This window comes from Mytilus galloprovincialis, chromosome 2 (genome assembly GCF_965363235.1).
Source record: "Mytilus galloprovincialis chromosome 2, xbMytGall1.hap1.1, whole genome shotgun sequence".
NCBI classification, from domain to species: Eukaryota; Metazoa; Mollusca; class Bivalvia; order Mytilida; family Mytilidae; genus Mytilus; species Mytilus galloprovincialis.
The window spans coordinates 45,287,919-45,300,364 of NC_134839.1; the positions used below are offsets into that span (position 1 = coordinate 45,287,919).

Genomic DNA, 12,446 nt, shown 5'->3' on the forward strand with positions numbered 1-12,446 from the left:
TAGTTACTTGATTTCTATATTCACTTATGATGTAAGGTCAAATTTTTCATTAATAAATTTGCCATCTTTGTATTTCAGCTTGCCAGAGAATAGTCCAAACTCGTTACCCATCACTTTCATCATCACCAATGCCAAGTGTTCCTATGACCCCAGTTCATTCTCATAGAGCCTACTTCATATCCCAATCTAATGCTAGCAAACCATTCGATACACACAGTACCAGTAGTCAGTCAACATCAAGTTCTGGTACCCTTGTCACAGTAACACCTACCAGCAGTACCAGTAGTATTGTACAGGTATTCAATTACACATGATTTGAAATCCAAAGACTTCATACAGAAAATTAAGATATATCACTGAGTTAATGACAGATAATTTGTTCATGTTATACGTACAATAAGCCTCAATTTAACTTTTGACGCTAGATACAATACAAATAAAAAGATGTGGCATGATTGCCACTGAGACAGCTCTTCACTGGAGACCAAATGTTTTAGATTTTATCAGAGGTAGCCATATGACCTTCACAGATCAAGTTCAATTTAGATGGTGTCACTTAAGCGGTTCTTGAGTTATTTTCTTTGTTAATCAAAAAATAGCAGAATTTGATCTATATTTACAAGCGAGGCATCTGTGTCCTATGGGCACACTCTTCACTTATTTTGAAACATTTTGGTAGCAGGGGAGATGGTATTAATCTGTGAGATCTTCTTAAAGGCTCTGTTTGGTGATTATTTTAACCTAATCTGTAAATGTTTTTGTAGAGCCAAAGTAACTTAAAAGAAGAAAAAAGTAAGGAAAAAGAAGGAAAGTCAGAGAAACAAGATAAAATTGATAGAAAGAAAGAAAAACAAATGAAGCAAGAACAGAATCAGTTAGATGAGGTAGTCATAATAATATGTTCAATATTTCCAATCTACTCATTAACAGTCAAAATATTACTTGCAAAGTTGCATTTGCATTGTTAATGTTACAAAACATATTTTGGAAGTTCTTTATTTTTTTAAACAAGAACTTCATCGCAATATCTAAAGATTAAAATAAAGAATGGAGTTAGGTATTAAACTCATTTTCTCAGCATGTTTAGTTATTTAATAAGAAAGAATGTCAATATTGAAAGGTGAAACACAGGACCCAAACAAAGGACCCATGTTGTTGACTGATTCTAGTATTTGTTTATCACTTGGCTTCCATCGTTTCTTCTCTGTACCTGTGAAATAAATAGGCTTATTAAAACAAAGATAATTTCGAAGGTAGAGACTGGAGTGATTGCCAACTTCAGGTTTTCATGTGACAAGTAAATGGGGGGTATGAATATGATGCGTTAAAAACCTTTTCTGAAAAGCTTTTATAGTCAATGTTAGTGGGACAACAAAAAACACTTTGTTAATCACTATAACAAATATTTTTTATCTCAAGACTTTTTGTGAAACGAGGAGTTGAACTTATTTTTTATGTCTGAAATATTTTTAATAGGATAAATGGATTGATACAAGTTTATAAATGAAGTAATGTCATCTCCAATTTTTTTAATGTATTCATGAGGTTATAAATAGTGCTTATATTGTCATTTAGTAATAATATCATTTACTTCATTAATTGGTTTGCCATGGTTTTGGACTATATTTCATAAAAACAGAAAAATGTTATGACTACCTTTACTTTAAATCAGGTCCTGTCTACACATAAGTAGTCATAATACGTGTACATTTCTAAGAGTTGCAACTGTTCGTTTTAAAGATTTTTTTTCTGTTGTTTGGATAATGTGTAACTTTAGGGTACTATGCCCGCTTTAAAATGAACTTAAATAGCTGGGAAACAGTTTCAATTTTCTTCAATAAAATCATGCAGGAAGTTTTTCACCTTAAACCAATTGTGCTCATTACTCAATACTTTTAATTGAAAGCAAGCTAAAAACTTTTTTAAATAAGAAAAAAAACCATTAAATGTGTGAATTTACAGGACATTTCCTATTAAATGTGTTAATTTACAGGACATTTCCTAAATAACTTTTTTGAGGGTTGGAAAATACAAGATTTTTGTAAATGAAATTTAGAAGCCTCCTTTTGATAGCCACAGTTGTTTATAAACATCTGACCCCCTTGTTGAACTTTACCTAATTCAAGTAACTCATAATTCAAATATTCAAGTAACTCATAATTCAAATATTTTTTCCTCTGAATTTTTTTGATGGCACATTATATTTTATCATGCATAGTTATTTTTAGACATATTTTCAAATAACAGGTCACATCAAATCATTATGTTATTAAAAATTTGGTTTATATATAAGGAATTTATCATTGATTTTATTGCAAGAAAAGCTTTAGGAAAAGCAAGGAAAAGAATTTTCTTTATTTTATTCTGTTTGTACAATTTTTTTTTATTTATTCTACAATTCTTGTCTCGAAATTCAAATCTGTATCTTAGATACTGTAAACAATAAGTCAACTATATTTGGTAAATGGAATGCTTGTAAGATGTACCCATTTGTCTGGCAGGTTTCATCTGACTTTGTTTTCTTTTCCATGGTTTATTGGTCAATTTTAAGTTTCCACGATTTTTGGGGTTCGATTAGATTCTATAAGCAATAACAATTTTTAACCTATTAACTATTTTTTTGGTGTAGAAAATGATTTTTAGGTGTACATATCTGTCTGGCAGGATTCATTTGACATTGACCTCATTTTAATTGTTCATTGGTCAATGCTCAATTTTTACAGCAAGATCTGTTTCTCATATACTATAAACAAAAGGCTAAATATGGTATGTTTGTTGTGTGAATATGGCAATCATTGATAATGTAAAGGTTATATGATACTTGAAGTAAAATCTTCATATTACACAATTTTAACATAAATTTAATCATGATAGGTAAAGCAGGCAAGCCATTTTAGTGTGATCACTCTAGCAAATATTGTGGATAGAAAACATTATATTTGATTCCCCTGATGCTAACCATATGACAATTTTAAAGGTTTGCCCTATTTAATCTGTATGTAGGAACCGTTCTCTAACTTAACTTTGCCTCTACCAAATGAAATTAAACTTGTACACAATGCTTATTACTGCCAAACTCAGATCAAGTTTCAAATTTAAGGTGTTTTCAAGTTATGTCCCTTTATAAATGTAAAAAATGCTGAATGTGCCTTTACCATATTCTGACTTTAGTGTTGCCAAATGTTTTGAAAATTATCACCATTTAAGATCATTTACAGTAATTGGCTAGCCAAACAACAAATGAGATGCATGACTGGCAATCTTGCAAGACCACTGCAAACACAACTTTTTATTAAAATTGAAATTTCCAATATCATTTTCACTTTCTTTCATTTAAAGACATGGAATACTAAATCACATTAACTTAATTTTATGTTCAAAAAATTTGAAAGTTCTTATTGTTTTAGTGTTATTCTAACATTAACAATCAAGGTACACATTCACTTCCTAGAAAGACAAGTTTTTTTTTGAAATATGTTAAACAGATAGTTTGGCAGAATTTAACATACATGTATGCTTAGCAATACATTTTATTAAGAAACCAGGTTGGTGCAAAAAGTTTTTAAGAATTTCAATCTTAAGGTTGAGACAAAAGTCTTTTGAAAGGAAAAGTGATAAATAAGGTTTAAAAAAGATTCATCTTACATACTCCATATTCATATCAAAACCCCTCAGTTTAGTTTTTTGTTTTTTTTTACTTCTGGACTTCATAAACTAGAATACACATTGTAATTGTGGTTTGTGTAAAGCTTTATCTGTTGTACTTGGCTTTTCAATCTACCCATTTATTTGCCATTGCACCTTTTGAATTTATATTGCAGAGCTAGGTTACTCCTTTTCCCCAAAAAAATATCAACTTTGATGAAAGGGGAGTAGGGACTGGTGCAGGGAAGAAGATTTTTTAACTTTTTCGATTAATTTGTAAATATTCATGGACTATGTTTTGATTTAAATGTTATAAACTGACAATCCTAAAAGGATCATTTATATAACAGTCTAATTTGATTTCACTCTAAACAAAAACAAAACAAAGTAATTACTTTCTGACAGATATCAGCATACAATGGCATTATACTTCATTGTTTCAGAATCTAATGCATTCTAGACAGGTTTTTGAAGAAAAAAAACATATACCAAAACTGGATTGGTTAACTGCCTAAAAAACAATGGAAATTCAATCAATGAGTTAATGCTAGTTTCATTTCAGTCTGATTAAATCAAACCTGTCAGCGCTCCCGTTTTCTGATATGTCCCGCCATATATAAATAAACGATAGCAAGTGAGATGTTTGATTTTAATCAGACTGGTTTCACTTAAGTGTACAAAGAAACTTATGACAGCCCTTTAGGTTCTGAAACAGTGCATTATAGTGCCTGCCTCCTACTCCCTGCAAATTCATATTTAAAAAAGAACTGGCAGCTTAAACAGAAAATATAAAGATCAACAATTTTGTTACAGGTTAAAACACTTACATCAATGTTGTAAAAAAAAATTCTGTGTGGTGAATTTATTACAATTTATTTTTATGCTTCACATTTATTTTCTTCCCATTAGACTAATGCATGTTGCATGTTTTGTGGATTTTGTCATTGTAGGCTGACAGATGGGAAATAAATGATATATCTACCTCAACACCACTATCCTCACGTAAAAACAAGAAAATGTCTGTTATACAGAAGTCCAATTCATTCAGTGTAAGTCCACATTTGCTTGTGAAGTAACACATCTTCCTGTGATAATTAGAGATTAGATTGTTTAATACAGCATGTTAACCTGCATATAAAGATTACCTCTGTATAGTGTTCTATAGGAGTTATCTAGGAATTCAGTCAGAATGTCACTTTCCATTTTTATCATGCTTTTGTTACATGTGTGTGAAAAATAGCACAAATATTCATGAAAATACTCATTTCAACACAAATTGTCTTGGTAGCATTTTCCCATCACTAATTATTGATAAGTACTGAAGTATTGAAATTTTTTGGCAGTCTATGATATGAATATTGTCTTATTTTATCTGTATGTGGCCTTGCAGAGGTGATCTTTGTTATACAGAGTGTTGTTGCTGTCCTGCCCCAACAAATGGCTATAGCTCTGTTAGTATGTGTTGCTCTTTGTGGTGTTAGTAAGAAAGAATGGAAGACTTTTGAAAGCTAGATTAAAAAATTCTTTTTAAAAAGTAACATAATATTTAAAAAATTTTTTTTTTAACATTTACAACATTGCAGGAACAGGTTCTAGATTCTAGATTCTTGATTTAAACTATGTTCTTGTTTAAAACCAGTGGATTTGGATATATTTGTTTATGCCCCATCAATGGAAGGGGGCATTGTGGTCTGCTTGTTCGTTAGGTTATTAGGTTAAAGGTAGTTTTCCTTTTGTAATTTTGGTTACAAGTAACACTTTTTATGCCCCACCTACGATAGTAGAGGGGCATTATGTTTTCTGGTCTGTGCGTCCGTTCGTTCGTTCGTCCGTCTGTGCGTCCGACTGTGCGTCCGTTCGCTTCAGGTTAAAGTTTTTGGTCAAGGTAGTTTTTGATAAAGTTGAAATCCAATCAACTTCAAACTTAGTACACATGTTCCCTGTGATATGATCTTTCTAATTTTAATGCCAAATTATAGTTTTGACCCCAATTTCATGGTCCACTGAACATAGAAAATGATAGTGCGAAATTCAGGTTAAAGTTTTTGGTCAAGGTAGTTTTTGATGAAGTTAAAGTTACATCAACTTGAAACTTAGTACACATGTTCCATATAATATGATATTTCTAATTTTTATTCCAAATTAAAGTTTTTACCCAATTCCACGGTCCACTGAACATAGAAAATGATAGTGCGAGTGGGGCATCCGTGTACTATGGACACATTCTTGTTTTACACAATAACACATGAATGTAACTCCTTGGAGAAGTTATGGCAAACTGCTCTCTTATTTGGCAAGATTGTTTGTAATCATTTGTAGTAGACATGTAAAAAATATCATTTCATTATAAAAGCATTGGTAGGCCATACTATTTTGCCATAATGATTTCATAAATTTTACAGGAGCTATATTGACTTTATCATTTTGATTTTACTTTTTAAATGTTTTGAAACTTATACACAATGCTTATTACCACAAAACACAGATCAAGTTGAATTTTGGTTGCTTCACTTTAACCTTTCTAGAGTTATGCCCCTTTATAAATCAAAAAATTGCAACATACAACATTTTAAAAGGACATAACTCAAGAAAGAGAGAAGTGACGCTATCCAATTTTGTACTTCTCTCGTTCTTGAGTTTTGTCCCTTTTAAATGTTGTATGTAAGCTGGGGCATCATCTGTGTCCATGGGGACACATTCTCCATTTATGTACTATAGTAATACAATGCCATCTTGTGAAAAAAGAATTCTCTGAGCCTGTTTGAAAGAAAGCTTTCATACATGTTAAGATTTTAAGTCATGATTAGTTGTATACCATACTTTACAGTCATTTCGAGTTTATAAGGGAGTTAAGGATTTTAACCCATTTTATTCTTTTTTCTTTTATAACAACTAAAAATGAACTCAGCACCTCTAAAAGTATTTGCCAGTGACTAATACCTTTTTGGATAAGGGTGCATTGTACAAGGGACTAATGATAAAAATCAGAATATATTATTTCATTTTAAGAAAGACCTCTCTGACAAAGACTTTTATCTTTGGGTGTTTTTTTCATTCCTATTAAAAAGTAAACGACACTCAAATCAGCCAAGACAAGGAAACCCTCCTAGATCTTTTTAGAAATTGGTTCCAAAGCATCAAAACATGTTGTTTAGTGTTAGCTAATGAAGTGTTAATTGTATGAAAGGTTAATCTAGATGAATATTTGTTAGGTATATAGAAGAGAAGTTAAAAAGCTCCTTTAGAACCCTGATGCAATGTAAATCAAACTTCATTAAATTTCCCTTGGTTTTGTTTGTTAAAATATAAACTTAGCTATAGTCATGTAAACAATTCTGACTCTTTACTTTCATCAACTGTTTTCATTTTCTCATTTGGCTTTGTGATCTTTTTGCATGCAATGCTTGTTTTTGTTCATCCCCAGGGAGCAACAGAGCTGCGACAACAGACACTGCATCCTTCCACAACCACACCTATTTTGAGTCGGAAAAATTCAAAGTTTTTAAAATCGTCTTTCCTAAGTGTAAGTGATACAAACCACAGTTATACTAGAGTGGTATAGTTAAAACAATGCTAGTTCTAAAATACTAACAGTATTTAACCAATATATAACCACTCTTACCACTAGTGTACATAGAATCTCTGTTCATATTGGTTAATTGTTAAGAATGTTTCAAATTTATAGTATTGAAAGGAATAGGATGAATAGAATATAGATATGATCATTGTAGGATATTTAGTTTTAAGGAGTAATCTGTAAAGACAAATTTATGCAGATATGTTTGGTAGGTGGTTGATATAGCTCCCTGACTGATTTTTATTTTGGGGAAAAATATCAGTAAATGTGGCAAACTTTGGTTTGTTTACCTATTCAAATTTCACTATCATCTAGGATTTAAGTAACTGAATATAACCATATATTATATACAAGTATCATATTGGCGGACACTACTTCTATTTTAATAGTTCTAAAAATGAATAACATATATTAGTGTAGTCTGAATACATTGTTCTCTAGTTTTGTTCAGGTAAAATGAGGAACTCATTGATCAATAAAAATTCTTGAAAACTAAAATTTTATATAACTAACTTATGTATGTGTGTGTGTGCAATATTTCAACTGCAGTGTGGGTGTTGAGGCTTCATGTATAACTATTTTAAGGTATCATAAGTGATTTCTCCATGTTAAACTGGAAATTAAGAGAATTAAACGGAAAGTTATAGTGGTAGCTTATCTAACAGCAAAATGTCACCAAAACCATTTTTTTAAAATTTATCTATCAAGATTAACTAACAGATAGTTTCTTTCACTTGTGACATATACTATTTTCCAATCTAATCTACCTTTTAGAATTCAAACAAAAGCATGCATGATTGGCAATGAATCATACATGGTTTTCTCTAATTCTTAGCCTAGTATACTAGCTATAATTATACCCAGGATTTTGGAACAGTTGGTAAGAAGTGATAGGGAAGTATGTTTGTTAACTTGTCATTCTGACCAAGTGTATCTGCAACTGCTCCTGAACTGGTTGATAAAATTCTGTTAAATTTTAACAGTTCATGCAACTTCTTACATGAGTTATTGTCCTGAGGTAATCAAGTTTCCAATAATTTTTTTTATATTGTCTTTGCTTTGACAAATTTAAAAGAAATAGAGCATCATTGAATAGCAAAAATGATCAGCAAGATGTGATGTACAAATAAGTCAACACTGACATTTGTGCATTTTTGCCTATTATCTTGAAATCTAAAATAAATAGATTAAAACTTTAATAAACAAAAATGCTCAGTAGGATACAAACTTGACTGAATTTGCCATTTAGATCTTTATAGAATTATTGCCCTTTAATGATAATTTTTTTTACAAAATAGTGGGAGATGCAGGTGAGCGACACAGGCTATTCACAGTTTCTAATTTATCTTAATATATTCAAGTATAAAGTTGTTTAGCTATTATATATTAGGACATTATAAATAAATTTCAAACTTTGCCTAAATCACTGATGATACCTTTACTTATTTGTGTAACATTTTTTGTTTAGTTTGTAGTTTGTGAGTTAATTGCTGTTTTGACTGTCAATGTCAGTTTGAATATTGTTAACTCTTATTGCATTAAAAGCTCTTTAGAATTTATTATTTTTACTTATATTATGTTATATATTTTTTTTTTTTATTGTTTATTCATTTATTCATTTGAAGATCCAACATGTGTTATTTTTCATCAAGATTTTTATGAATCTTTATGAAAATATTTAAGATATTTTTATGATATTCTCTCTGTATGTCATTTCAGTTTTGCATTAGTATTAGTGGCTATGCTTGGGTAAAATAATAGTGGTTATTTCTATAGATATAAATCAAACCACAAGTGTACATATCTTCTAATAGTATCTGAACAGAGCTTTAAGTTGGATCATATATCTTCTAAACATTTTGTCTGCAACACAGTTTTCAGTCACTGAAAAAAAAGTTCATAAATTTTTTTTTATAACCTTAGATCAATAAATTGATTTGAAGCTTCATGTTTCAGAGCAAGGGTCTGATTTGTGTACACAATTTTTTTGGTTTTTGGCAGTAAGCCGCAGTAAATAATTTTTATATTAATAATTAAGCTTAAAGGTCTAACATATATATATATAAAAAGTAATACATTTGTGTACTGAAATTAAATTTTGTTAGACGTGATGTTGAAAATTATACTGAATGTCAACAATATTGCTTTTAAGTAATATGTTTTTGTAACAATTTTTAGGAAAAGCATAATAATGTGCAATGAAAGAAAACTTGACAAAAATATCATAACTACAGGGGTCATATGATACCACTGCTTGTGGATATTTTGTTTCCAAAGGTATCATAAGCTTGATAATTAACACCCCTTAGTTCATGCAATATCATTGATGTGGTCTGATTTCAAACCAATTTTGTATCTCCCTGTACACAAATTTTTCATCCATTTTTATATCAAAAGCATTTCCTGGCAAAAGAGACAGAAACAATATTGCTGGATTTCTTATTTAAGAGGTCCACTTCATACTAGTTTGTTATATTCAAGCAGGGTATTTTAAAATTTATGTCCCATGCTTTATGAAGCTCATTCACCCTTTATTATGAACATTGATAGAAAGCAGTTTAACACTATTTTTTTAGTGGAGGAGTCATTTAGTTTTACCCTTGTTCATCTGTCCGTCTGTAAGTATGTCCCAAAGTTGGTTTTGGTTCTCTTACTTTAGTTTGCTAAACCAAATGTTATGAATCTTTTACACAATGTTTATTACCACAAAACTCAGATCAAGTTTGAATATTGGTGGCGTAACTTTTACCGTTCTAGAGTTATGCCCCTTTACAAATGGAAAAATTGCTAAATTTTTCGTTTCTGTTCTCTAACTATTGTTTGCCTGAACCAAATGTTTTGAAACTTATACACAATTCTTATAACCACAAAACACAGCTCAAGTACACATTTGGGATGCATAACTTTTATTGTTCCTGAGTTATGTCCCTTTACAACTTTATTCACAAGTGGGGGCATCATCTGTGTCCTATAGACACATTCTCTATTTTTTTAATTTTTTTTCGTTCATAGTGAAATGACTTGTATGATTATGAAAAATGTATTTTATCTTAAAACTGCTGGAAAAATGTTTGGCACTAAAATTTAAAGAATGATGACAAAAAAAGAGAAACATATTGTAATAAAGCTAAGGTAACTTCATAAATAAGTATCTGTTGTAAAAACAATGTTTTTTTCAACGACCAACTGACGTAAATCGTTCACATAAAAAAATCTAAACCAACAAATTAAAACCCCTGGACTTATGTGTGTGATTTTAAAACAGAGAGATTTATGGTTGCCATTTTTGCTTCAAGTAAAATAATGAGGTATCAATTCATGTTTTATATTGTCATTAACTTTGCTGAAAAGAAGTGAAAACTAGTCCTACTTATTTAGATGTTTGAACGCCATTATGAATTGATAATGAACATGCTTTCAGATTCCAGTTGTATGATAATAACTTATTTGACCTGTTTTCTTGACTTTTTTTTTTATTTTACTTGCATCTGTAGGACAAACTGGATAAGTATATGATGGAATTACATATCCATGAAAATTCTCCTTTCACTCCACTTCTGAATCGAATGACTCGTGTACGATCCAGTCTGGTTCTAGTAAGTCACATCTTGGCGTGTATTATGCCTTTTTTCCTTTTTCTTTGCATTTTTCATAAGTGCTGTATTTCTAGTTATTTATACCACATTTGTATTGCAGTGGAGATTTTCCCTTCATATTGCTATAGCTTGTATTGCAACTTTATGCAGTGCAAGTTGGTTATTTTAGAATTTTTAAGCATTAGTTTTGCTTTTCCTATCCCTTTTTATTCTATGCTTTTCTAAATGCCTGAAAATATAATGCTTAATGATTTTCTAATTTTGCATTTCAAATTAACAATATATATAGAAAGGTTTATAGGTTATGATGATTTTTATTACAGTATGTTTAATGCTTTAAGAATTTTTAAATTATTCCTATGAAGAATACTTCCCTAGAAATGGTAAAAAAAAAATTAAATTTGGATGAAATACTTAACAAAAATTTCCAACTCTGTGTTTAACTCACTGAGAGCAGCAGGAATATAGGCATGATATTACACTGTCTTTCCCTTCTTTTTCATTGAAAGCATGACCAAATGTACAAATATAAAGTTTTTATCTTATTAAAGATTATATATATCCCACATAAAAATATATAAACATATACTATATTGGTACTTAAGAATATCCCAAAATAGTATATGCTTTAAATTATTGAGCAATCATACATATACTTTATACAAAATTATTTCGAGTCCAATAAATTGTGCTGAAATTGTATGTAGTTTTACATGCCATTTGCACAATTTTTTTCTTTTCTCTTGATAAGTGTTATACTTTTATATTTTATGTTTTATGAATGAATATCGTTGTGCTGTAGTTTTTTAATTTCCTTAATTTTGTTTTTGCATATTGATTGCGTTAATATTTGTTATACCACTTTTATTTTTGTTGTATGTAATGGTGTTGTCATTTTCATTGTACATCTACAGATACTCTCATCTCTCATCTCTCATCTCATTATGCTTTTGTAAGCTTTATTATTATTCATCACAAACTTTACAAAACTCTACAAAACCACAATCAAACTTAGATAAACAATAAATTAAAGGAGGTGTAAGTTTTTACTATAATATTACATTTTTAACCCCCAAATGCCAAGAAATATGAGCTAAAAATCTCACAGAATGATAAAAATTAAATTTTCTACCATAGAAGTAGTAAAAAATAATGAAAAAGTCAATGTCGAAGGACCTAAAATTTGTTTGAATTAATTAATGATAACCACAATGATCCCGACTGCCATCAAACATATTTGTGGCCATAGCTAAGAAAAAATAGCAACATTTTTTTCTTCTGAAAAACAGGTGAAATGTCAAGTTTTAATTAAAAGTTGTTTAATTACATAGCATCACTTTAGAAATATGGTTGAACAGTTAATATCAATGTTACTCAGAGAAATTAAAAAAAACCAAAAATCTGTAAACAACCAATTCCTTCCTAACATTCAGGAAATTAATTTGTGACAGCCATTTGAAAGAATAGTTAATAATCCCAGAGACGGATTTAGGGGAGGATTTTGGGAAAAAAATGGGTTGCTTATATAGGGTATCACTAAAACGTGACTAGAGTGGGCCCCCAGTTATGAAAATTTCTGGATCCGCCAGTGAATCCCAATTGAAAACGAACTTGTAAAATAATAATAT

The 12,446-nt window shown here is 30.0% G+C and overlaps 1 protein-coding gene across 12 annotated transcripts in view; it reads left to right on the plus strand.

Moving 5' to 3' along the window:
• LOC143063667 (centaurin-gamma-1A-like) overlaps positions 1-12,446 on the plus strand; it is a 95,805-nt gene that overhangs the window by 51,298 nt on the left and 32,061 nt on the right. For 4 of the 12 annotated variants that reach the window (XM_076235940.1, XM_076235944.1, XM_076235945.1 and 1 more), the window contains exons 7-11: positions 79-296; positions 765-884; positions 4,596-4,694; positions 7,070-7,168; positions 10,717-10,818. In XM_076235940.1, coding sequence (XP_076092055.1) covers positions 79-296; positions 765-884; positions 4,596-4,694; positions 7,070-7,168; positions 10,717-10,818 — 638 coding nt within the window. The remainder of the gene's footprint in view (positions 1-78; positions 297-764; positions 885-4,595; positions 4,695-7,069; positions 7,169-10,716; positions 10,819-12,446) is intronic. The other 8 variants (XM_076235943.1, XM_076235946.1, XM_076235948.1 and 5 more) reach the window with 5 other exon arrangements.